This window comes from Megalobrama amblycephala, linkage group LG7 (genome assembly GCF_018812025.1).
Source record: "Megalobrama amblycephala isolate DHTTF-2021 linkage group LG7, ASM1881202v1, whole genome shotgun sequence".
NCBI lineage: Eukaryota > Metazoa > Chordata > Actinopteri > Cypriniformes > Xenocyprididae > Megalobrama > Megalobrama amblycephala.
The window spans coordinates 30,690,545-30,714,391 of NC_063050.1; the positions used below are offsets into that span (position 1 = coordinate 30,690,545).

General features: G+C 38.6%; 1 protein-coding gene across 3 annotated transcripts; it reads left to right on the forward strand.

The window, feature by feature from the left end:
- The first annotated feature begins 3,547 nt into the window (after nt 1-3,547).
- On the forward strand, nt 3,548-23,847 carry zgc:172122 (uncharacterized protein LOC571844 homolog). 3 transcript variants are annotated; one of them, XM_048197006.1, is made up of 8 exons: nt 3,548-3,705; nt 5,262-5,325; nt 5,577-5,652; nt 6,189-6,521; nt 8,545-8,874; nt 17,103-17,384; nt 17,560-17,635; nt 23,228-23,847. In XM_048197006.1, the coding sequence occupies exons 2-7, from the start codon at nt 5,290-5,292 to the stop codon at nt 17,616-17,618; spliced, it is 1,116 nt and encodes a 371-aa protein (XP_048052963.1). In that variant the 5' UTR covers nt 3,548-3,705; nt 5,262-5,289; the 3' UTR covers nt 17,619-17,635; nt 23,228-23,847. The 3 variants fall into 3 exon arrangements, with proteins under 3 accessions (XP_048052963.1, XP_048052961.1, XP_048052962.1); XM_048197004.1 differs by having other exon boundaries at nt 3,549-3,705; nt 17,530-17,635; XM_048197005.1 differs by having other exon boundaries at nt 3,553-3,705; nt 5,557-5,652; nt 17,530-17,635.

Below are 23,847 nucleotides of genomic sequence, written 5' to 3' on the forward strand. Positions count from 1 at the left end.
TTTCATAACCTTATACTCAAGTTATATCAGATCAAATGCACATAACTATTTTTGCTTGATAAGTTATGAACAGCAGCTACGATAATTATTTTGCATTTGCTCTTCTGTTTTATCTCGGGATGCCCATCCTGAGGTAACTAAACTACGCCAGCTCCAGTTTGGATCCAGCCACTTACAAAGACTTCAGATGCCCCAACACATGTGAAGAGATGACCCCAACCCCTGCAGGGACTTCAGATGGTGCAAACTCTGAATCAACATGCACCAGTTCTAAATGATCAATATATTGCTATCATTGTGTTCACAACTTGTAATAATTACTTAAATGAGCTCATTGTTTCTGCCTAAAATTAATACATTATGTAGGCTAACTGCATGATTTGTATGTACAGTGCTCAGCGTAAATGAGTACACCCCCTTTGAAAAGTAACATTTTAAACAATCTCAATGAACACAAAAACAACTTCCAAAATGTTGACAAGACTTAGTTTAATATCTGTTTAACTTGTAGCATGAAAGTAAGGTTAATAATATAACTTAGATTACACATTTTTCAGTTTTACTCAAATTAGGGTGATGCAAAAATGAGCACACCCCACAACAAAAACTACTACATCTAGTACTTTGTATGGCCTCCATGATTTTTAATGACAGCACCAAGTCTTCTAGGCATGGAATGAACAAGTTGCCAACATTTTGCAACATCTATCTTTTTCCATTCTTCAAGAATGACCTCTTTTAGAGACTGGATGCTGGATGGAGAGTGATGCTCAACTTGTCTCTTCAGAATTCCCCATAGGTGTTCGATTGGGTTTAGATCAGGAGCCACTGAATCACTTTCACCCTGTTCTTCTTCAGAAATCCAGCAGTGGCCTTAGATGTGTGTTTAGGATCAGTGTCATGTTGGAAAAGTGCACGACGACCAAGGGCAAGGAGTGATGGTAGCATCTTCTCTTTCAGTATAGAGCATCTATGAATTCATGATGCCATCAATGAAATGCAGCTCCCCGACACCAGCAGCACTCATGCAGCCCCACATACGGACACTGCCACCACCATGATTCACTGCAGGCAACATGCATTTGTCTTTGTATTCCTCACCTTTGCGACGCCATACAGTTTTGAAGCCATCAGTTCCAAAAACATTTATCTTGGTCTCATCACTCCAGAGTATGGAGTCCCAGTAGTCTTCATCTTTGTCAGCATGGGCCCTGGCAAACTCTAGGCGGGCTTTTTTGTGCCTGGGCTTTAGGAGAGGCTTCTTTTGTGGACGGCACCCATGCATGCCATTCCTCTGCAGTGTACGCCGTATTGTGTCACGGGAAATAGTCACCCCAGTTTGGCTTTTTACTTCTTTAGATAACTGCAGTGAACTTGCATGCTGATTTTATTCAACCCTTCTCATCAGAAGACGCTCCTGTCGAGGTGTTAACTTCCGTGGACAACCTGGACGTCTCTGTGAGATGGTTGCAATTCCATCTTTTTAAAAATTTTGTACCACTTTTGCTACAGTATTTTGACTGATAAGTAAAGCTTTGCTGATCTTCTTGTAGCCTTCACCTTTCTGGTGTAAAGAAATTATTTTCTTTCTCTTTCTTTTTCTTTCTCTTTGTGACATTTCTCTTCCATGTGGTGCCATTGCTGACAGCATGAAATAGGAAGGGGTTTTAACACCCTTTTATAGTCAACTGTCTGCTGGACACCTTTGTAATGAATAATTAGACTCACCTGTGGTTGAATTCTTGTTAAATTAGACATTTGTAGTCTAAAATTTAGCTTTTCTCCAGAGACTTTCAGTGGAGTGTACTCATTTTTGCATCACCCTAATTTGAGTAAAACTGAACATTTTGTTCTCTAAGTTATATTATCAACCTTACTTTCATGTTATAAATTAAACAGATGTTATATAAAACTTAGTCTTGTCAGCATTTTGGAAATTGTTTTTGTGTTCTTTGAGATATTGTATAAAATTTTACTTTTCAAAGGGGGTGTACTCATTTACGCAGAGCACTGTACATTTCTGAAATACATTACTTGGACACAATACATCACCTCTGATAATCTCTCTAAATTGTAATGTAGACACATGCATTTTCTGTAAAGCTGCTTTGAAACGATGTGTATTGTGAGAAGCGCTATACAAATAAATGTGAATTGAACTGAACTGAATTAATTTTGCTGTTTTTAAGTGGAATTTTTGCCCAATCTCGCCTGATGTAAGACAGCTGCTCAACAGTCCACGGTTGTTGTTTTCTGATTCTACTTTTCATGATGGGCCATACATTTTCAATAAGAGACAGATCTGGACTGCAGGCAGGTCAGTCAAGCACATTCACTTTACCACTTTGTTGTAGCACATGCAGAATGAGGCTTGGCATTGTCTTTCCTCCCAGGATGCTGCTATATGTCTCTGTATAATACCAATATTTACCTCCACGTCAATGGTTCCTTCACAAATATGCAAGTCACCCATGCCGTTTACACAGATACACTGCCAAACCATGACATGTTTGCTTTTGCACCTGTCGCTGATAGAAGTCTGGATGGTCTCTTTCATATTTGGGACTGAGGACGCAAAACAACCTGCCACAGCACACATTTCCAATGTCTTTTGGACCACCTGAGATGAGCTCAGGCCCATAGAACTTGTTATCATCTCTGCATAGAATTGATATTTATCTTTCTTCTTGTGTAGATTCAAGTTGCATTTCTTGCAGTGGCAGACTGATTAATGACAAGGGTTTTCCAAAGTACTCTCAAGCCCATGTGGCTATATTTAACACAGCAGCATGATGTTTTTTCATGCAGTGCCATTTGAGGGCTTGAAGGTCAGGCACATTCAATGGAAGTTTCCTGCCTTGCCACACACAGACTGAGATTTCTTTAGATTTCTTGAATCTTTTCACAGTATTATGCATGTAGATGGTGAAAGAGCTAGATTCTTTGCAATCTTGCATTGGAAAATGTGATTTTTGAATTGTTTGACAATTCTCTCATGAAATTTGGCACAATGTGATGAGCCTTTGGCTAATGTCTTGGAAGTATTTTACATAATTAATTCTTGTATAATGTGGTTAAATAATGTGGACAAATGGAACCTTATTGTAAAGTGTTACCATTTTTCTCTTTTTCTATTTATTGTATATCTGTTCAATAAAGTGGTAGTGTATTTTGATATGTAGGTTAATTGTAAATAATAATAATAATAATCAAAAACAAAGCAGAAGCTCGATGTTTTGTAGCATTTGCATTTCCAATTTTAAACATGACCCCCAGTATAGCTATAAAAGACATCATAGCCCTCAAACCATCTATAGGCATGGCTAACTTTATTTCGTCCTGTTGAGTGCCTGAACGTAACCAAAGTATGTTTCTGAAAGCTTTTTTCCCCCACTTGGCTAATTGGGTCAGACTGGCATTTTACCAAAACTGATATGTTTTTGTTGATATTTTGTACAGATGGCTCACACCGCTAGATGTCGCTGTTTACTCGGTAATTAGTAATTGCATGCTTCCATACACTGAACGTCACTGGGCCTTTCTAAACACTGATTGCTATGCTTCCCACGATTGGATGGCCAAACTTCCTCACTTCCACTTCCATTCGTATCCCGAATCACACACATGCCACAATAACTCTGAGGCACAGGATTTGGCAACACTTGCGTTTTTACAATACGAATGAACGCAGCCATGCTTTGCAAGGTGAGTCGCCTATTTTAAACGCTATATTAAAAATAGTTTTATAGAGTTAATAGTTTTAATAGTTTTAGTTAATAAAGATAAAATCAAAGCAGACGCTGAAGTGTTTGCAATCATTTAATTTTCTTTTTAGTTACAGAAATAATAATATATGGTCTTAGTCGACTAATTTTAAATGTAACTACTTTACTTAGATAAAGTAGACTCATGTATAAATTGTATAGGTTGTTTCATGTCTACTTGCAGTCTGATCGTTCTTCCTCTGAATTACTCTAGTTATGGAACTATTAGTGATATTCTATTACAGTAAAGGGGTCAGAAAGCATTATAGTTTTAAGTGATATTTTGTATATCACATAATTTGCGAAGAATTTATATCCAGAAAGATCTATCTATCTATCTATCTATCTATCTATCTATCTATCTATCTATCTATCTATCTATCTATCTATCTATCTATCTATCTATCTATCTATCATTTAACAGATCATTTAATCATTTATAGACTGGCATCAGTATGCATGATATATATATATATATATATATAAAACATTTCAGATGCAAAAGCCTCTAAGTGCCGTATGAAATTTTCTTCTAAAATGAACATTTTTATCAGGCTCATATGTTTAGGTTAAGTAATTTCACTTTAATGGCAATTAATAGGTCCTTTTCATTGCCATTAAAGTGAAATTACGGAACATAAACATGCAAGCTTGATAAAAATGCTAATTTTATAAGAAAATTTCAGATGGCATGGATCTATTTAGCAAACTATATAATGTTTGTTAAAATATGGTTAATGTATGGTATTATAATTTAATAACTCAATTAAAAGTCAGTTATTACAATTTAAAGATATACAGAGAGAGAGAGAGAGAGTTAAATTAGTTCCTTTTTTTTTTTTTTTTTTTTTCAAATGGATTGCTAACTTAAAAGTTAAAAGAAAAAACCCCCAGCAATATTTAAAAAATGCCCCACCACGATCTTTCATTTGAGGTCAGCAGGGGCGTGTGGCTGCCTGGAAGTATTTGCCCAGTGGCCCAAAAATCATCTGCTTGCACCACTCTTTATGTCAGTTTACTGGCAGAGTTTAGCCACAAGTGATTTTAATCATATAGTAGTTTGTGTATAGAACAAGAGAAGCTATTTCCTCAAGTTAATGTTAGTCTAGAAAACAAAGTAGGAGTTTGATGGTACCCAAACTGTTGTTAAAGCACCAGAAAGGTAATAAACCTTAACAGGATGCAGGTGGTTAGAGATTTTTCTTTTCATGCCATAAATAAACCTGGCAAATAATAATGACATTTTCAAAGAATCCAAAAATGCTGAATTGCCCCGGCCCGGAGAATGCCATAAATAGTGCATTGAATCCTCAAATTCCAAAACAGACCAGATTTCTAGGACAAATATTTTCCTTAAAGTCTTATTTAAACTTGAGCTGTATGCTGGACTTCCCTTACCAAAAATAACTACATATATGTGTACACCAGAACCCAAACTTCTTATTTGTTTGACATTGAAAGTTATCTTTTTTTTTTATGATTCATTTCTTTATAAAGCAATGGCTGTTGAGGAGCTGAACTGCTGATGTGTGGATCGTCTGCTCTTTACAAACCTGTGGCTGTAAGTATCTTGTATTTCCTGACTTTGTTAGTTTTTTAGATTTGCTAAGATATTTTTCAGAATCTAGCAATGATCATAAAGGCGGTACTGCCTTGATTATTTGTTGCAATTAACTATGCTGTTGTGAAATCTGTTTATGCACATGGCTAATACAGACAGTATTCTGGAAATCTGTTTGGTAAAACACTCTTTGTCTTTTTTTGAATGTTTGTTTTGCCCATTACTTCACAGTTAAAATGATCTTCCTGCAGGTCAAGATGTGTGGATCTGTGTCTGCAATATCCCTGCAAGTCTTGGTGACACTGATGTTGCTCTCTCGACTACAAGGTGCCTGTCCAGCCTCATTTCTGAGCATTAGAATATCTTAGCTCTGTTGTATAAGGGTGTCTATGATAAGGAACAGGAAAATATTTTAACATCTAGTTTAAAACGTAGGTTCTTAGAAATTGTATAGATGCTGATTTTACAGGGGTTAGATACATTTTATGCCATTTTCAAGGCAAGATTCAATTTATTAACTATGTCATGTGGTGGTAACATTAAATAAAAAGTAATAATAACATGTTTTTTTTTCTGCATGTTGGTTGCACCACATGACTTGGCAGACAAAAGTGTTATATATATATATATATATATATATATATATATATATATATATATATATATTAATAAGCAATAAAGCCTTTTTTGTTAAAATAATCTAATAAACAAAGTAAAAGATTATGCCAAAATACTTAATAAGGTGTTCTTTTTATGACTTCAGTTATTTTAATCAGGCTTTTTCTTCATTGTCATATCAGGACAGTTATATCAACCTGACGTTTTATACATTACACCCCCTAAGCTTTGTCAATATTTTCTAGGTAAGGTACTTGCACCATCTCATCTGCAGGCGATGGCTGGGCTGCCCTTCATGCTGGCCTGCAATATTACCATGGAGACAGGGGAGGCTTTAAAACAAGTACTGTGGTTGGACATGGCAAATAAAACTATACTTCACTATCAGCCTGATAAGTATGAGCACGTCACCAAAGTGGATGGAGTCGAGCTTTCACAGCAAACAGAAGGTCAACAAGCTCACACCAGTGTCATCACCATCAGAAGAGCCGGGCCAGCAAACGAAGGCTGCTACCAGTGTCTCTTTGATGTGTACCCAAGCGGCCAGCAGAGAGGAAGGACATGTCTTTCACTTACGGGTGAGGCTTGGTCATCACTTTTAAACTTTCTTCAAATATCAACAATATATATATCTTCCCACGCACTGATGAATTGAAAATATGAATTTAGAAGGAAATATTACTCATCAATGTGTCATCAAACAGAGGAAATGCTATTTTCTAGTCCTGCACAAAGATGGTTTCATGATGAATAACTGTTATTGGTTATCATCACATTGCACTCAAAAAACATTGAAGAATTGCTATAAATTATGCCCAAGCAGGAAGTGGTGAGAACCACTTTCCTGCCTGGCCTCTTTTACTGACAACAAACTATCATGAAAACCACAAGAGTCTTGATCAGATAAAAACTACCACTGGGTTTGTGATTAGACGTTTTATCAGCCTGGGTGTGGTTTAAAACTGAAAACGATGAGTGTTTGTTCACTTAATGTCACGCATAGTATTCACCTCAACAAAGTCGTAAAGAAATAGTTCACCCAAAAATCTAAATTCTGTCATCAATTCCCTCATTTCTTTTCAAGCCTTTCTTCTGTGGAACATAAAAGATATTTTGAGATATCTATCTATCTATCTACACACACCGATCAGGCATTACATTATGACCACTGACAGGTGAGGTGAATAACACTGATTATCCTTTCATCACAGCACCTGTTAGTGGGTGGGATACATTAGGCAGCAAGTGAACATTTTGTCCTCAAAGTTGATGTTGCAGAAGCAGGAAAAATGAGCAAGTGTAAGGATTTGAGCGAATTTGACAGGGGCCAAATTGTGATGGATAGACGACTGGGTCAGAGCATCTCCAAAACTGCAGCTCTTGTGGGGTGTTCCCGGTCTGCAGTGGTCAGTATCTATTAAAAGTGGTCCAAGGAAGTAACAGTGGTGAACTGGCGACAGGGTCATGGGTGGCCAAGGTTCACTGATGCACTTGTGGAGCGAAGGCTGGCCCGTGTGGTCCGATCCATCAGACGAGCTACTGTAGCTCAAACTGCTCAAGAAGTTAATGCTGGTTCTGATAGAAAGGTGTCAGAATACCCAGTGCATCACAGTTTGTTGTGTATGGGGCTGCATAGCTGCAGACCAGTCAGGGTGCCCATGCTGACCCCTGTCCAATGCCGAAAGCACCAACAGTGGGCATGTAAGCATCAGAACTGGACCACAGAGCATTGGAAGAAGGTGACCTGGTCTGATGAATCATGTTTTCTTTTACATCACGTGGATGGCCGGCTGCGTGTGCGTCACTTACCTGGGGAACACTTGGCACCAGGATGCACTATGGGAAGAAGGCAAGCTGGCAAGAGGCAGTGTGATGCTTTGGGCAATGTTCAACTGGGAAACCTTGGGTCCTGCCATCCATGTGTATGTTACTTTGACACGTACCACCTACCTATGCACTGTTGCAGACCATGTACACACTTTCATGGAAATGGTATTCCCTGGTGGCTGTGGCCTCTTTCAGCAGGATAATGCACCCTGCCACAAAGCAAAAATGGTTCAGGAATGGTTTGAGGAGCACAACAATGAGTTTGAGGTGTTGACTTGGCCTCCAAATTCCCCAGATCTTAATCCAATCGAGCATTTGTGGGATGTGATGAACAAACAAGTCCGATCCATGGAGGCCCCACCTCACAACTTACAGGACTTAAAGGATCTGCTGCTAACATCTTGTTGCCAGATATCACAGCACACCTTCAGGGGTCTAGTGGAGCCCATGTCTCGTCGGGTCAGGGCTGTTTTGGCAGCAAAAGGGGGACCAACACAATATTAGGAAGGTGGTCATAATGCTATGCCTGACACTTAATATAAACCCAAATAAATTTGTCTTATATATATATATATATATATATATATATATATATATATATATATATATATATATATATATATATATATATATATATATACACAAAACTAACCTTCCAAGCTTTGAAATGACATTGAGTAAATAGTAAATGAAGACTTTTTGAGTGAACATACCTACCTAATGGTTAAAGCACGTGTAAAATCTCTTCATGTTTCTTTTTTTTATTTCTTCCAGCAAAGGTGGAACTGATGGACAATAAAACAGTTGTGAGTGGAAAGCCTGTTACATTTTTGTGCAAGTACATTCTCAGTAAGCGAGTCCGGCAGGTTTTATGGAAAAAAACAGCTGAGCAAGGGGATACCGCCACTGTTGCTTCTTATGTCAACAATGACAGCCCGGTCGTTCACACCCCTTTCAAGGATCGGGTAACTCTAAATCCATCACTTGGGCAATCTAAGCTCTCCATACACCAGGCTCAGACAGAGGATGAGGGCTGCTACACCTGCGAGTTCCACACGTATCCAGATGGCATTAAGAGTGCAACAGCTTGCTTGTCTGTTTATGGTAAGTGCAAATGGCAGTAATAATAGAGCTTATAGACACATTTATTTGGGTCCCACTTTATATTAAGTGTCTTTAACTACTATGTGCCAACATTTAAATGAATCATTTCATAAAATGCACTTATCGTGTTCATACATGTTTTTACATTGTACTTATATTAAAAAAATATATATAGGTTACACTTTATTTTAGTGCTGCACTGTAATTACTCAAATAAGTACTGAGTACTGTTAATTAACTACATGTACTTACTATAGAGTTACAGTTAGGGTTAGGGTTTGGTTTAGTTTGGGTTATTTACTTGTAATTATGCATAATTTACTGTTATTACTATAGTAAGTACATGTAGTAACGTGTAACTACGTGTAACTAAAACTACGTGTTACGTCTGATATTAGGTGTGGCAAAATGTCTCGATAGCGCCACCTTTCACGTACAGGTATGAAATTCAGTAGACAGATGTAACAGCCCAATACCTACAAAAAATCCCTGGGTGCAAAATCTGTAAACCCAACAGGAAGTAAGATATTTTGAATTTTCTCTGCAAAATTTTTGCAGTTTTTGTGATTTCCACAAACTGCTTTACTCAGATCAACATCATATTTGGTCAGTCTTATCTAAAGGCCTTTGCGACGTTAATTGTGAAGATCTAGAGTTTTTGCTGAAGGGCGTGTCCGTGACGGTCTGAAAAAATGTTATGTTTCGCCATGAAACAGGAAGTTATTGTAACTCGGGAATGCATTGTCCGATCTGCCTGAAACTTCACATGTTTTATGTCCTGGCCTGAAGACATCTACATGCCAATATTCAGTTACAGTCATAGCGCCACCTGCGGGCAACAGGAAATGACTTGTTTTACACTGTAATTACATCCTTGTAGAGATTTAACCAGATCAACATCATATTTGGTCAGTCTAATCTTAAGGCCTTAGTGATTGTTAACTTGCGAAGATCTTGAGTTTTCACTGAAGGGCGTGTCTGTGGCAGACTGATAAAGTCTGATGTTTCGCCATGAAAGAGGAAGCTGCTGTAACTCAGGCATACAGTGTCCGAACTTCACATGTGTGATAAGAGTCCTGGCCTTAAGACATGGCATGCTTTGCACTGTAATTCACTCCCAGTAACACATTTATATATGCCATGAAGTACCAAACATGCTAGAAACATGTTAAACCATGTTGGTTTATTATATATGATTTATTATGATTTTCAATTTCCCATTTTACCTATGCGGTGTGGTGGTAATTTTCTTAGTCTTCTCACTGTGGTGGTCCACCAGTTAAAGGAATGTAGAAGAAAATCTGTAGTATTGGCTATTTGCGTGTGGACCATGTATGGCACTAAATACATTTTCTGGTAAAGCATAATGATTAAGGGGGGGCCTCACACAAAGAGCAGCCTAGGGGCCCCTGACCACCTTAATCTGCCCCTGGCCACGGCATAGATGCGCCTGGAAAAACGAGCGCTTCTATTATGAGCGCGCTTGCCTTAAATTACAGTAAAAGCACTCGCGCAAGTCAGGAGCGTCGATTTAAACCACCGAAATGCATCCGATGCTACCAGTAAACGTTACTGATGTTCAAACAGCATCTTGGACAAATGTGGCTCAGCTGTGTGAGCGGAAGCGCTGTCAGGTGTCTGGGAAGAAATAGAATAGTGTACAAATGTATTCAGGGATTGCATTTGTTCAGTACAGTGTTTTTCAGTGCAAGATTTTGATGTCATTTAAGCTAAAATAAAGTTAGGGAAAATATTTGTAATAACTGTTAAAAACTAATACTCTATGTAATAATTATAGAGACACTGCTGTTTAGGTTTTTTTGTTAACTATGACAAAAATATTTTGGTAATGAAATTTGAAGTAAATGAGAAATAATGCAAAGGAAAGTAAATTTTCAGTAATGTTGAGCTTTCTTGTTTTAATGTTAAAATGGCCCTCCTATGAGGTGTCAATCACAGCTACGGCCCCCAGCCAATTTGAGTTTGAGACCCCTGCTCTAAAGTGTTTGGAATAAAACAGGGATGCTCAAAAACACCTTTCTGGAATTTTTTATGAACTTCAAAACCTTGATTATACAGTTCAGGTGTTATTTATTAGGGCTGAATCTAAACTAGAAGTTGGATATCCAGGAACAGGATAGAGCCCCCCTGAATTAAAATAAACAGAAAATACACAAATCATTGGGGCAGTTGTGGCCTAATGGTTAGAGAGTCGGACTTGTAACCTGAAGGTTGCAGGTTCGAGCCGCAATACAGTCATGAAATGTAGGTGGTGAATGAACAGCACTCACTTCCACTCTCATTGCCCTTGACCAGCAAAAATGACTGCCCACTGCTCTGGGTGTGTGTTCACGGTGTGTTTGTGTGTGTTCAATATATATATTTTATAATATCCACAAGGATGTTTCTAATTAGCAGCACCACAGAATTAACCTGCTACAGCTATAAAAGGCACATACATTTCACGTGTGATATTTTGACCAAATCACACGTGTGTGGGCTTGGAACATTTTCACGTGTGCACAGTATGTGTGAATGTGAGCAAATGGCAAATCAATGTGCTTTTTTCCAAAAGGTTTGTTTGGGTATTTCACAGACCCTTTTTTTCTGTCTTCCAGGTCATACAAAGGTTTTTAAATGTATTTCTGAGTGGGTGGGTGTATTTGTAAGAAGTGGAAAGTGCATGTGAGGAAGGAAGAGAACGCATGTTTGTGTGTGTGTCGTTCACATTTTGCCTACATTGTTGTGACCAAATGTTCCTACAAATATAGTAAAACCTGAAATCATATCATAAAGAAACCTACAGGCTATACATTAGTATACTTTAATAAACATACTTCATACTGTTATAATTAAAATGTAAAAATGAAAAACAAACAATAGAAGTCAATGACAAAATAGTTAATAACCCTTAAATGCATGAATGTTTCACTAATCATTATTACATATTCAGGTCTTTAGCAACCTGGATCTATATCTAACATATGTATGGATCTGTAACTGCCTCAATAGTATAAAACTTTCCTGATATTTTAATTAAGCATATTTTGTTACCTTTTGGAGCTTTGGAAGGGTTCAGTTTAAGCAGCTGTTTTATACCATCATTATTGTCCTCGTGTGAGATTTCCCAGTACATTCAACATCTGGCTCAAATTCGTGATCCCGAACATATTGTTACAAACTGCTCTGAGACGCGAATGGTTGAGGATCCAAATGCAGTTTATTGAAAAGGTAATCCACACACAAGGTCAAAAACAGACAAAGGGTCAAAATACACAAGAAAGCAGTCCAAACACAACCAGACAAACAAAACCAGGCAGGGAACACGGGCAAACGAATAATCCAGAAACAGGCAGAGAGTCCAAAAACCAAGATACATAAACCGGGAATAACACTCAGAATTGCAGTGGAACACTAGACAAGACTTCGCAGGGAATGGATGAGTGAACCTGGCTTATATAGGTAGAGTAAACAAGGCTAATGAGCTAAACAAGGTAACGAGATAACAAGGGGGCATGGTCTAATGAGTGTCCATGGTAACAAACAATGGCAGAATGGCAGGGAAACATGAGGTGTACAAACAACAATGGAGAGACAGTAAAAACACAGACAGGGGGTCGTGACATAACCCCCTCCTAAGGAGCTGCTTCCAGACGCTCCTAACAAGATGTCCAGGGAGGCAGGGCGGAGGTGAACAAGTGGGCAGGGTGGAGGATCAGGTCTATGGAATGGAAGAGGGCCTGCAAACAGAAGCCTAGCAGGCGACCAGGGCAGAGCAGGCTGAACAGGCGGTCAGGGTGGAGCAAGCTGAGCAGGTGGCCAGGGTGGAGCAGGCTGGGCAGATGGCCAGGGTGGTGCAGGCTGTGCAGGTGGCCAGGCAGACAGGCTTGAAGACCCCCACAGCAGAGCAGACGACCACCACAGCAGCGCAGACAGACTTGAAGACCCCCACAGCGGAATGTCCTCCAAGGCTCTGACCAGAACGTCCTCTCTGGTTATGTTGAGGCAGACAGATAGTTTAGAAATGACCTCTGCAATCAAGTCGAGGCAAAAAGGCAGTTCTGGTACGACCTCTACGGTTGTGTTGACGCAGACTGGAACCCCAGGGACAACCTCCGTGGTCGTAACGACAAGTAAAGGGGTCGTATCAGGACAGACAGGAAGTTCATAGGTCACAAGACTGGGCTTACCAAGGACAAGGGAATGACCTCTGGAACGGACAGCGCAGGGACTGGCAGGCTTGAGAGTGCTGAGGACGGTGGGCTAGATGGCATTGGTCTAGGGATGCTGGCTGCAAGTACCGACATCAAAGGTGTGTCCTCCAGACTTGAAGCCAGTCTCAAGGGCTTAGGGAAAGCCTCAACATCTTCATGTGCAGCACTCATGACGACCGGGAACATAGATGTGGTGTCCATGATGGCTGAAGACTCTGGTGAGGCACCCGTGAAGGCTGGAGTCTCTGGCGCAGTGTCCATGATGGATGGAGTTTCAGGCATGACAGCCAACTTGTCCGAAGACACACACGTAGCATCCATTTTGATCGAAGACACAGGCGGGGCGGCCATCTTGTCTGAAGACACAGGCGGAGCGACCATCTTGTCTGAAGACACTGCTGGAGCTGCCATCTTGTCTGAAGACACAGGCGGAGCAGCCTTCTTGTCCAAAGACACTGGCTTGGTGGCCATCTTGTCCGAAGTCACTGGCTTGGCGGCTATGATGGGACGAGAATCTGGAAGGGTGGCCATGACAGGATGAGACTCTAGAATGGCGGCTATGACGGGACAAGACTCTGGAATGGCGGCCATCTTGATCGGGGACTCTGACATGGCAGGACGGGAAGGTACATAAAGCACAGGAGTGGCAAGCATTATAACTGGTCACTTGGTGAAAATCTTGATGTGCCAAGCTCCGTTGTCATATAATCAGAGAAAATCATAGGTGCGGGTGGGTGGCGGGCGGATGACAAATTTTTAAAAGTGGATTCGGGTGACGTTTGAGCTGATACGCACATCACTACAAGGTATGCATTCAAGGGTTAAGAAGTTTTGTTAACACTTTAGTATGGGGAACAATTCTCACTTTTTAAGCAGAACTAAGTAACTTTTTTTACCTTCATAAATAGTTTTCTAAGTCCTTACGATGGTTAATTGACTTGTAGTGGTGTGTTTGAGGCGTGCACTAACCCCCTCTGGCACGTCTACGCCAAAAAACAGCACTTGCAAGTTGAGCTTCGCCGACCCGACACAATCTCGCCTCATGTTCACGTTCACGTGAGAGTGACAAAATGCTTTACGGTAATTCAAAAACAATGTATATATTATGACTTTATAAGACAATTTCGAAAATTACCCACCTCCATCGAGATTTCTTGTACTGTATTTGCAAAACTACTGCGTTGGTGAGCGTTGTAGTCGTTGTAGTCCAGAGCTGCGCTTGGAGTATTTACGACAATGTGATTCACTGAAGGAACCTGTAGAGGGAGCTTCGCAAATCTTACTGAGTTCCGCTTTAAGTAGTTGCTTATTAGATTGCATATTGGCTGTAAAGCACATATTAATGCCTTATTCTGCATGACCACATTCTACATCCCTAAATCCTACCCCATACCTATACTTAAATGATACAACAACTACCTTACTAAATATTAATAAGCAGTAAATTAAGAGTTTATTGAGGCAAAAGTTATAGTTAATAGTGAATATATGTTCCCCATACCAAAGTGTTGCCAAAGTTTAAAAAAAAAAACATACCAACCTGAGAAATTCTGAAGACTGTGTTGTTCTCTCTTTCCCATGCCATCATAAAATATTGAAGATTTCAAACTTCAAAAATGATGCAAAATGGCCATAAAAGTATTATAACTGTAGTTAATTTGAGTTTATCCAACCAAGTAATCCATTAGTAATCAGATTGACAGCTCAGTCAGACTAAAAAAACCTTCATTTTAACACCTTAAAGGTGCAGTGTGTAAACTTTAGCGGCATCTAGCGGTGAGGTTGGGAATTGCAATATAGAGAAGCTATGGTGGGCAACACAGGACAAAAAAGCCGTTTTTCTGAGACAGCAGAGAGTAGCAGCTCAAGCAAACGTGCTCTGTAGAGCAGTTTGCCCATTTAGGGCTACTGTAGAAACATGTCGGTGCAAAATGGCGACTTAACATGTAAGGGGACCCGTGGTGTATGTAGAATGAAATGGCTCATTCTAAGGTAATAAAAACATAATGGTTCATTATGTAAGGTCTTTATACACAACTGAAAACATAGTTATGTAAATTATATTGCATTTCTGTCAATAGATCCTCCTAAAAATTACATATTGTACCTTTAATTGATCCGATTGAGCTCAATCTGAATTAAATTTAGATTGGATTGGATTTGATGAGGTGGTTCTGGTTCCATTCTTTTCTAATCCAATTGAGAGGGTAAACACTTGATCGGATTGAAAACCGAAACTGGAAAATACTGTGCATGTGCAATGACGTAAAATAGCATAATGACGTATGACACGCGTAATGAGCTGCTCTTCTTGTTGAATAAAGTGTCATAGCCTAAATGAGTGTTCTGTCATTCTAAAATTCTCTTTTCACTCACATTCACATTTTTACTGCGTGATAAGCAGCACGTTGCAATGGTTCATATGCACATTGTCTCCAAATTATGACCAGAAATGGATAAATATTAAGTCTGCTGTTTAAAACAAATATAGAACTATGTAGGAGGATGGTTATCATGCACAAACAGCTGTTAACTGTATATTCGTGCAGTGTGCATGTCAAAAAATCAATTCAGATAAGAGGTTTGTGACGTAAACGTGCACTTCAACCCGTTCACTTTATTTAGCGTTAATGTAAACACTACGTTCGGATTCATCAATCGGAATTCATTCATTCAGATTGAAGCAAAAAGTGTGCATGTAAACATAGCCAAGAAGGTCTATATTGCAAGTCTATGTTGCAAGACATGCAATAGCTTTGTGTGTCAAACTGACCAAAATATAAATCGTTTAATGTTGCTTTTATAACCACTCTGACTGAAACGAGTTGCCAGATCCATCCGATTTGTGAATGAATCATTTAAACCTGTTTTTTTGAACATGTTTAACTGATAAATTAAAAAGACATAATTTGGACTCTCTCTCTTGATGAGCACGCCAAAGACAGCCTGGGCAGAGGTTGTGAGAATTCATATGGACCACATTTATGATGCTTTTTATGGTATTTTGGGTAAATGACAGTATTAAAATTTGTGGGTCAAATGTTACTTTAATTTGATGGATTAGTTCCTTGTTCACTCCAAAACTACTCTTAGATATCTTAGATTTCTACAGTGATACAGTAACCATTGCTCAGTGTTGCATTTCCTGTTCAAATGCAGTATCGCAATAACTACATCCTTTATGTCATGCAACTGTTTTTATCAGCAAGTCATGTTACTCTGTTGAAAACATCCTTTTCATTGCAAGGTAAATTCTTCTTGTGGAGAAAGCTCACAATCAGTCAGAGCTGACACTGGTTTAATGCTTGGCTGTGACTGTAGTTTAGGAGACAGTTTGGGATGAGGGCCAGTGCGATTACTGTGTCTCTGTTCCTCTAGAACAGAGCTCCACTGTGTTTGCTTTCTCTCTGTTGATATTCCCCAAACAGTCTAGCTGTTGTCACCAAAAAGCTCACACAGCCACAAAAGTGGACAGAGCCTCACTTTCCCCTTGTCTTGTCATGGTTTGTCTCTTTCTCTTTTATCTGACTTATGTCACAGAGTCCCTCTTTGATGGAGTCTGCCACAGACATGACCAACGTCTGACGGCTTGTAATCAGCATAACAACACAAGTGCCTTCTTTTGTCTTCTGAATGAAGCTACCACTTACAATACAACAAAGAAGTTCAACAAGACCAATACAGTATTTGTACTGGACATATACAAAGTTCACATATTTGGCACACTTCGGACTGTTGTAAGGGTTCCCAGTTAAACATGATAGATGTCCCCAACCAAAAGTACACAAGATATCTCTACAGATTTTAAGTCTGAAGATTTAAAAAGGAACAACAACAGCAAAAAGTAAATAAGCACTGTACATTTAACAAGAATTATTGATGCAAGTGGAATCAACAGATACATTTTTTGAATATTTTTTTGATAATTTAGGGGCTTTTTCTTCACATTGTTAAAAAGATTCTAATGTTAATGTCTTACTTATATATTTAATGAACTTCATGTAATTTTCCTAGTCCTACCCAAACCTGAGGCCAGTTACGTCACCGTATCGCAGGGCATTGTTGAGGCGAACTGCTCAGCCTTGTCACGTCCTGCAGCAGAGATCTCTTGGAACGTGGAGGGGCATAATCAAACGCTGGGCCCTGCCGTGACATCATTTTACCAGCTAGGGGACGGCACCACAATGGTGGTCAGTTCCATTCAACTGCAGACTGAACTACTGGATGATGAACTTGTGAAGTGTGAGGTTCGTCATCAAGGCCTTGTATCTGCCATCTATGTGACTCTGAATAAATGTGAGTGAAACTTACTTGACTGTTTGGGGTTATACTTTTTTATATTCTTCTATTTTTTTTTTTTATCTGGTTTTGTTACTAGAGTGTTGTGAATATTTGATTTCTTTGGTTAATGTGTGTGTGTGTGTGTGTGTTTTTGTTGCAGCTAGGAACACCCATGTCATTCTCATTTCAGCCAGCTGTGTGGCCCTTGTGCTGCTCATATGTCTGTGCATCTGCCTGAAGAGGTGCTAACTTCACCTGCTGATATGGTCAGTATAGCAACACAAAAATGTCTGTCCTCTTTAATATTATGTTTCACATCAATTTAAAGTCACTGCAAAATCAAAATTGACTTTCTTATTTTTTATGGAATATTGCAGTGTTTATTATAAATGATTTATCCATCATTATTTTTTTTAAAAATGATGTTCCTTCATAATCTTTAATCAAAATAACTTCCCCTCCCTCTTGCAATGACGCTCTTCTCTTCTCTTCTCTTCTCTTCTCTTCTCTTCTCTTCTCTTCTCTTCTCTTCTCTTCTCTTCTCTTCTCTTCTCTGATGGTGTGTTTACTGACATGAGGGCGGGACAAACTGTCACTCATATGAGATCACAGCAATAGCAAACCACAACAATCCAATCAATTCTCAATGGACAAAATCAAGTCCCATCTTACCATTTCACTTAATTATCGATCACAATATAAGGAAAGAAATGACTTTCACAAATGTTTTTTAATCCCAGGGAATTTAATATGCTTAGAATATAGGGGTGAACGCATGTAAGAATGTAGAAGTTCACATGCAAGAATAATCACAGAAAGAAGATATCCTGTGTTTACTTTGGATCAGTCTGAAATGTTTTGTTTTTAAAACTTGGCTTTTGACACCAATGTTTTTTTGATGTGGGGTGAAGCAACAACTTAAGAATAAATGTAGCTTTGGAATTTGATGATCACAGGCACATAAAAAAAAAACTGGTGACTGTGGTAGAAGTAAAATCAAACTTTTCATTTATTGTCGAGGGTCACTTTGAGGGATGGATGACCATGCATGTACAGATCATGTATTTTAGTTATTCCACACATTTTGACAAGTATCTTGTATTCACAACTAGCAGTCCATTGTTTTGGTTGTCATGATTTACTTTCCAAGTCAACAAAGAATCACATTTTGTTCAGTCTTCTCACATCATGATACTCCTGTGCAACAAAGTCTTCTCTTAACAACTTGTTTGGTGAGATACTATACTTAATAACCACCTCTGCTATCTTACAAAACTACACATCGTCAAAAGCTTTATATGAGCAATATCACACTTGTAGCCGTGGCTGTATATCAGCAAGGCTGTGATTCGTCCGTTGGCACAAGGCCGCAGGTAATCACAGCGTGCTGATATACAGCCATATCGCAGGGTTACGAGTGTGATATTGCGTTTATACAACAGTTCGACGGCACGAGTGTGTAAATAAATAAGAAATAACAACAGAGCGTCTTTAAAACCCTCTTTTGTGCAGCACTACTTCCTTCCACCACGGATTCAAATCTCAAGTTGACAGTTGGACCAAGCCTCCGTTACTAACTCTAAAACGTCACTTCTGAACTAGTAACGAGGGAACGTTTCAAATCTCAAGTTGACAGTTGGACCAAGCCTCCGTTACTAACTCTAAAACATCACTTCAGAACTAGTAACGAAGGAACGTTTCAAATCTCAAGTTGACAGTTGGACCAAGCCTCCGTTACTAACTCTAAAACATCACTTCAGAACTAGTAACGAAGGAACGTTTCAAATCTCAAGTGGACAGTTGGACCAAGCCTCCGTTACTAATTCTAAAACATCACTTCAGAACTAGTAACGAAGGAACGTTTCAAATCTCAAGTTGACAGTTGGACCAAGCCTCCGTTACTAATTCTAAAACATCACTTCAGAACTAGTAACGAAGGAACGTTTCAAATCTCAAGTTGACAGTTGGACCAAGCCTCCGTTACTAACTCTAAAACATCACTTCAGAACTAGTAACGAAGGAACGTTTCAAATCTCAAGTTGACAGTTGGACCAAGCCTCCGTTACTAACTCTAAAACATCAACTAGTAACGAAGGAACGTTTCAAATCTCAAGTGGACAGTTGGACCAAGCCTCTGTTACTAATTCTAAAACATCACTTCAGAACTAGTAACGAAGGAACGTTTCAAATCTCAAGTTGACAGTTGGACCAAGCCTCCGTTACTAACTCTAAAACATCACTTCAGAACTAGTAACGAAGGAACGTTTCAAATCTCAAGTTGACAGTTGGTCCAAGCCTCCGTTACTAACTCTAAAACATCAACTAGTAACGAAGGAACGTTTCAAATCTCAAGTGGACAGTTGGACCAAGCCTCTGTTACTAATTCTAAAACATCACTTCAGAACTAGTAACGAAGGAACGTTTCAAATCTCAAGTTGACAGTTGGACCAAGCCTCCGTTACTAACTCTAAAACATCACTTCTGAACTAGTAACGAGGGAACGTTTCAAATCTCAAGTTGACAGTTGGACCAAGCCTCCGTTACTAATTCTAAAACATCACTTCAGAACTAGTAACGAAGGAACGTTTCAAATCTCAAGTTGACAGTTGGACCAAGCCTCCGTTACTAACTCTAAAGGCCAGAACACACCAAGCCGATGAACTAGTGGCGACGAAAGCAGACTGCGGGGTTGGCTCACGTCGGCAGCGTCTGTGTCCAAAGTTGCCCTGACACACCAAACCAACGTTAAACAGCCGATGACCAAGTAGCACGTCAGTTCTGCGCCTGCGTGAGATGAAATGCCTTTCCGAACCAGCAGGTGGCAGTAGCTGAACAGCCAATCAGAATGATCAGATGGCCCGACAGACCGATGAGCTCAGACAGCGATTCAACATTTCGAATCGGCCGAAAAAAAGCCGACGAGGGCCAACTTGCAGAACACACTGAGAAAACTTAGTCGACCAACGAAGAAAAACTGCCCGACGGCCGACCGTCGGCTTGGTGTGTTCCTGCATTAAAACGTCACTTTAGAACTAGTAACGAAGGAACGTTGAGTCACTCCATTGAAACTCACTGAATTTTGTACAGTATGAGAGAGAGAGAGAGAGAGAGAGAGAGAGAGAGGGAGAGAGAGAGAGAGTAGGCTATTACCTGTCTGATATATTGCATAACATTCATTCTTGAAGTCAATGTCCATAATATTATATCCATTATAAAAGTCCGTTTGAATGTCCGCTGAGGAAAGCGATCTTGTATTTGTTCTTTTTACAGCTATGGGATTTTTCCATAACATCCATAACACCACAGCGCTGAAACAACTTCCTTTGCAAAAGTTCCTTTCAATTTAAAAGTCTCTTGTTACTCACTGACTCATTCTCCTCAATTATTTGTTCCAGAGCAAGTTGACGCATTCGGTACGCACGTGGACTGAACCGAAAGCCTTGTACCGAAACGGTTCGGAATACGTGTACCGTTACACCCCAATATATATATATATATATATATATATATATATATATATATATATATATATATATATATATATATATTTGTAAAATGTATCTATACAAATAGATTCATAATATGTAAATGCTTTACATTTTTTTTAAGATATATACAGTACTGTTAGTCCATCCTATTAAAGTTTAAGACTATTGTAAAGAAAATCTTCCAGAAACTTTTTTTACAGAGAGGAGATGATAAAAACAGAAGCTAGTCAAGAAATGTATAGTCGGAAATGGAGAGAGAGACACCATAGTGACTCACTAACCTCTCACTTTGCACAGTCTGTCCAAGTTTTCCTTCCTGCTTCATTCTGTTCCACTTTCCTCTCTTAGAATCTGCAGGTCACCTGAGAGGGCAGAAAGGAAATAATCATTTAATATTTGTTTTAAATTTAAACCAATACAACTAAATTCACATAAGAGGCCCCAGGGAGAACAGAAACTCAAGACCAGACATATAGAAAGTCCTCATCATTCTGTTCAGGTTTTGTTCATTGAGCTGTCTTCTTATTTCTCATTACTGAACACATTGACTTATAACCAGTTAAGTGGCCCTAAATCTCTTTTGGTATGACTGGTTTATGGTTTGAATCTTAATCTTATTGCATTAGAGAGTTGCACTAAATATATATTTTGTTTTCAATGTATGAGTTAAGTAGCTATAGTGAAACCAAAGTATGCAAAGTATGTTTTACAGAGCCACATTTATCTACAGAACCACAGGAAGTCTAAGGAGGTACCACTTCCTGTCTATTGCAAGAAGCCCTCTCAGCCTCACCTTATACCATGACTGATGTCTTTTGAGTTGCCATCAGAAACAGGAAATCATTGTTTAAAAGCATCATATCATCTCCCTCTGTAGTGCTTCTACAGAGTCAAGGAAAATGACAAGCTTAAAGGCATTTTGAATTGCCATTACAACTCATTTTACTTTCATAATGGGAGTTATTTATAGGATATAAATGGGTTGGGGGGGGGGGGTCATTTTATCCATTGGGAATTGATGGAATCGTGAAAAAATGAAGACCGGTATAATACTTTATAATAAGGTTTCATTATGTAACATTAGTTAACTACTTTAGTTAACATGAACTAAGAATAAACACAGCATTTATTCATCTTAAATTATGTTAATTACATCATTTACTAATACATTATTAAAATCAAAAGTTGTATTTGTTAACATTAGTTAATGCACTGAATAAACAACGAACAGCTGTATTTTTTTGTTAACTACCGTTAACAAAGATTAATAAATACTGTAACAAATGTGTTGCTCATTGTTAGTTCCTGTTAGTTAATACATGAACTAATGTTAAAATATTAGACCTTATTGTAAAGTGTTACCAGAAAACCTTTTTTTCCCCCTTTGGAATAACATGCTCTGATGAATCATTCATAATAAGACTTGTAATGTGATTTATTTTTGATTTAATGTTGACTTTAAAGCATTTGGCCCTTCTCATCTAAATGCTACATTCCGTATGGTCCAAAACTGTGTTGCTGTTCCTTAAACATTAGTGTCATATCAATTGCCTGAAGTTTCCAGAGGAGAATGGGCCCCCCAGTTGAGCCTCATTCCTCCCAAGACTTTCTTTCTTTCTTTCTTTCTTTCTTTCTTTCTTTCTTTCTTTCTTTCTTTCTTTCTTTCTTTCTTTCTTTGTTTCTTTCATGCGACTTTGTAAACGGGTACAAATCCTATGTTTTTTGTTGAGAACTATTTTTTTCTCTCTCTTTAAACATCTTTATTGAGCTTTTTCCTTGCCATTATTACCTTTGACTTGTTCACTATAGGGGCATTAGGCAATAAATGTATCTAAACCTGCTTTGAAACAAATTTTGTTTAATTTGATGGGTATTGTAAATTGACTGATCAGTGGAAACACTGTGGCTCTGTGGTGTTTTTAAAAAAAAAACTGCTCTTCTTGTTTGAGCAGTAAACCTCTGGCTAAATCAGTAGCATTAGTTTGAGCTGGACTGTTTGTAACCTGTATTAGTTTTGTCCAAAGAGAGGTAGATGGGGAAAGGAAAAGGTCTTTCTTGTTATGCAGCACATTTTCATCTCTATAACATTAATAAAAACTAACTTGTTATTCACCTCAAAGATAGTTTATTTTTTTATTGATGTAATCTCATGGGAGACAGGAAAAAGGCTCAACTGGAATAATACAGTTTTGTGATTAGACCATTCAGCCCAACCCTCTATCAACTCGAGATGGAGAGCATTAAGTAAAACATTGGCTGTAGGAGTTTAGCTTTATTTGTGGGGGTTAGGTTGAACATTGCATGGGCTTTTGCTGTGTAATTCTAGGACATTAACACTTGTCAAATCGTTTCTTTTTTTTTTTTCTTTAGCCTGACTGAAATGAAAGGAAATGCTGCTATGTTCAGATGTTCACCCTGACCAAACAACGGTGTGGCCTCTTTCTGAATCATGGACTATTCTGTCAACATTTTCTAATATAACTGATATTCAGTCTAACAGTATAAAACAAACATTTAATCACAATACTTTCAACACTAAATGCCTTATTTATTATAGACTGTATATTTTAGTAAAGCATTTTGTTCTTAGCCAAGCTGTAATCATACTCTTACAAGTTAACTAAAGAAGCAGACTTACTGAAAGTTGACATTCTGTAACCATAAAGTCAATAACCAGACAAAAGCTATTGTTAGCTTTACAGATGTTTTGATGTGTGTAATAACAATAACAAAATTTTATCTGGGGAAACAGTCTTTTAGACATGAGCACCTTTTTGGCTTTAGGTGCCAAGTTAATGTCTTGATGTTTGGATTAAAGTGATTAAAGTATTACAAACCCTTTCCCACTAGAGGGAAGTACTCTCATAGCTCTGTCATTCTGAAATGGGGTATTTCCATTTCCCCTCCCCTTCACACCTTCATGTGTTTTATGTTTTGTATAAAGTTCTCTGAAATCTTTGAAATAATAAAGTAAACATGCACTTTGTTAA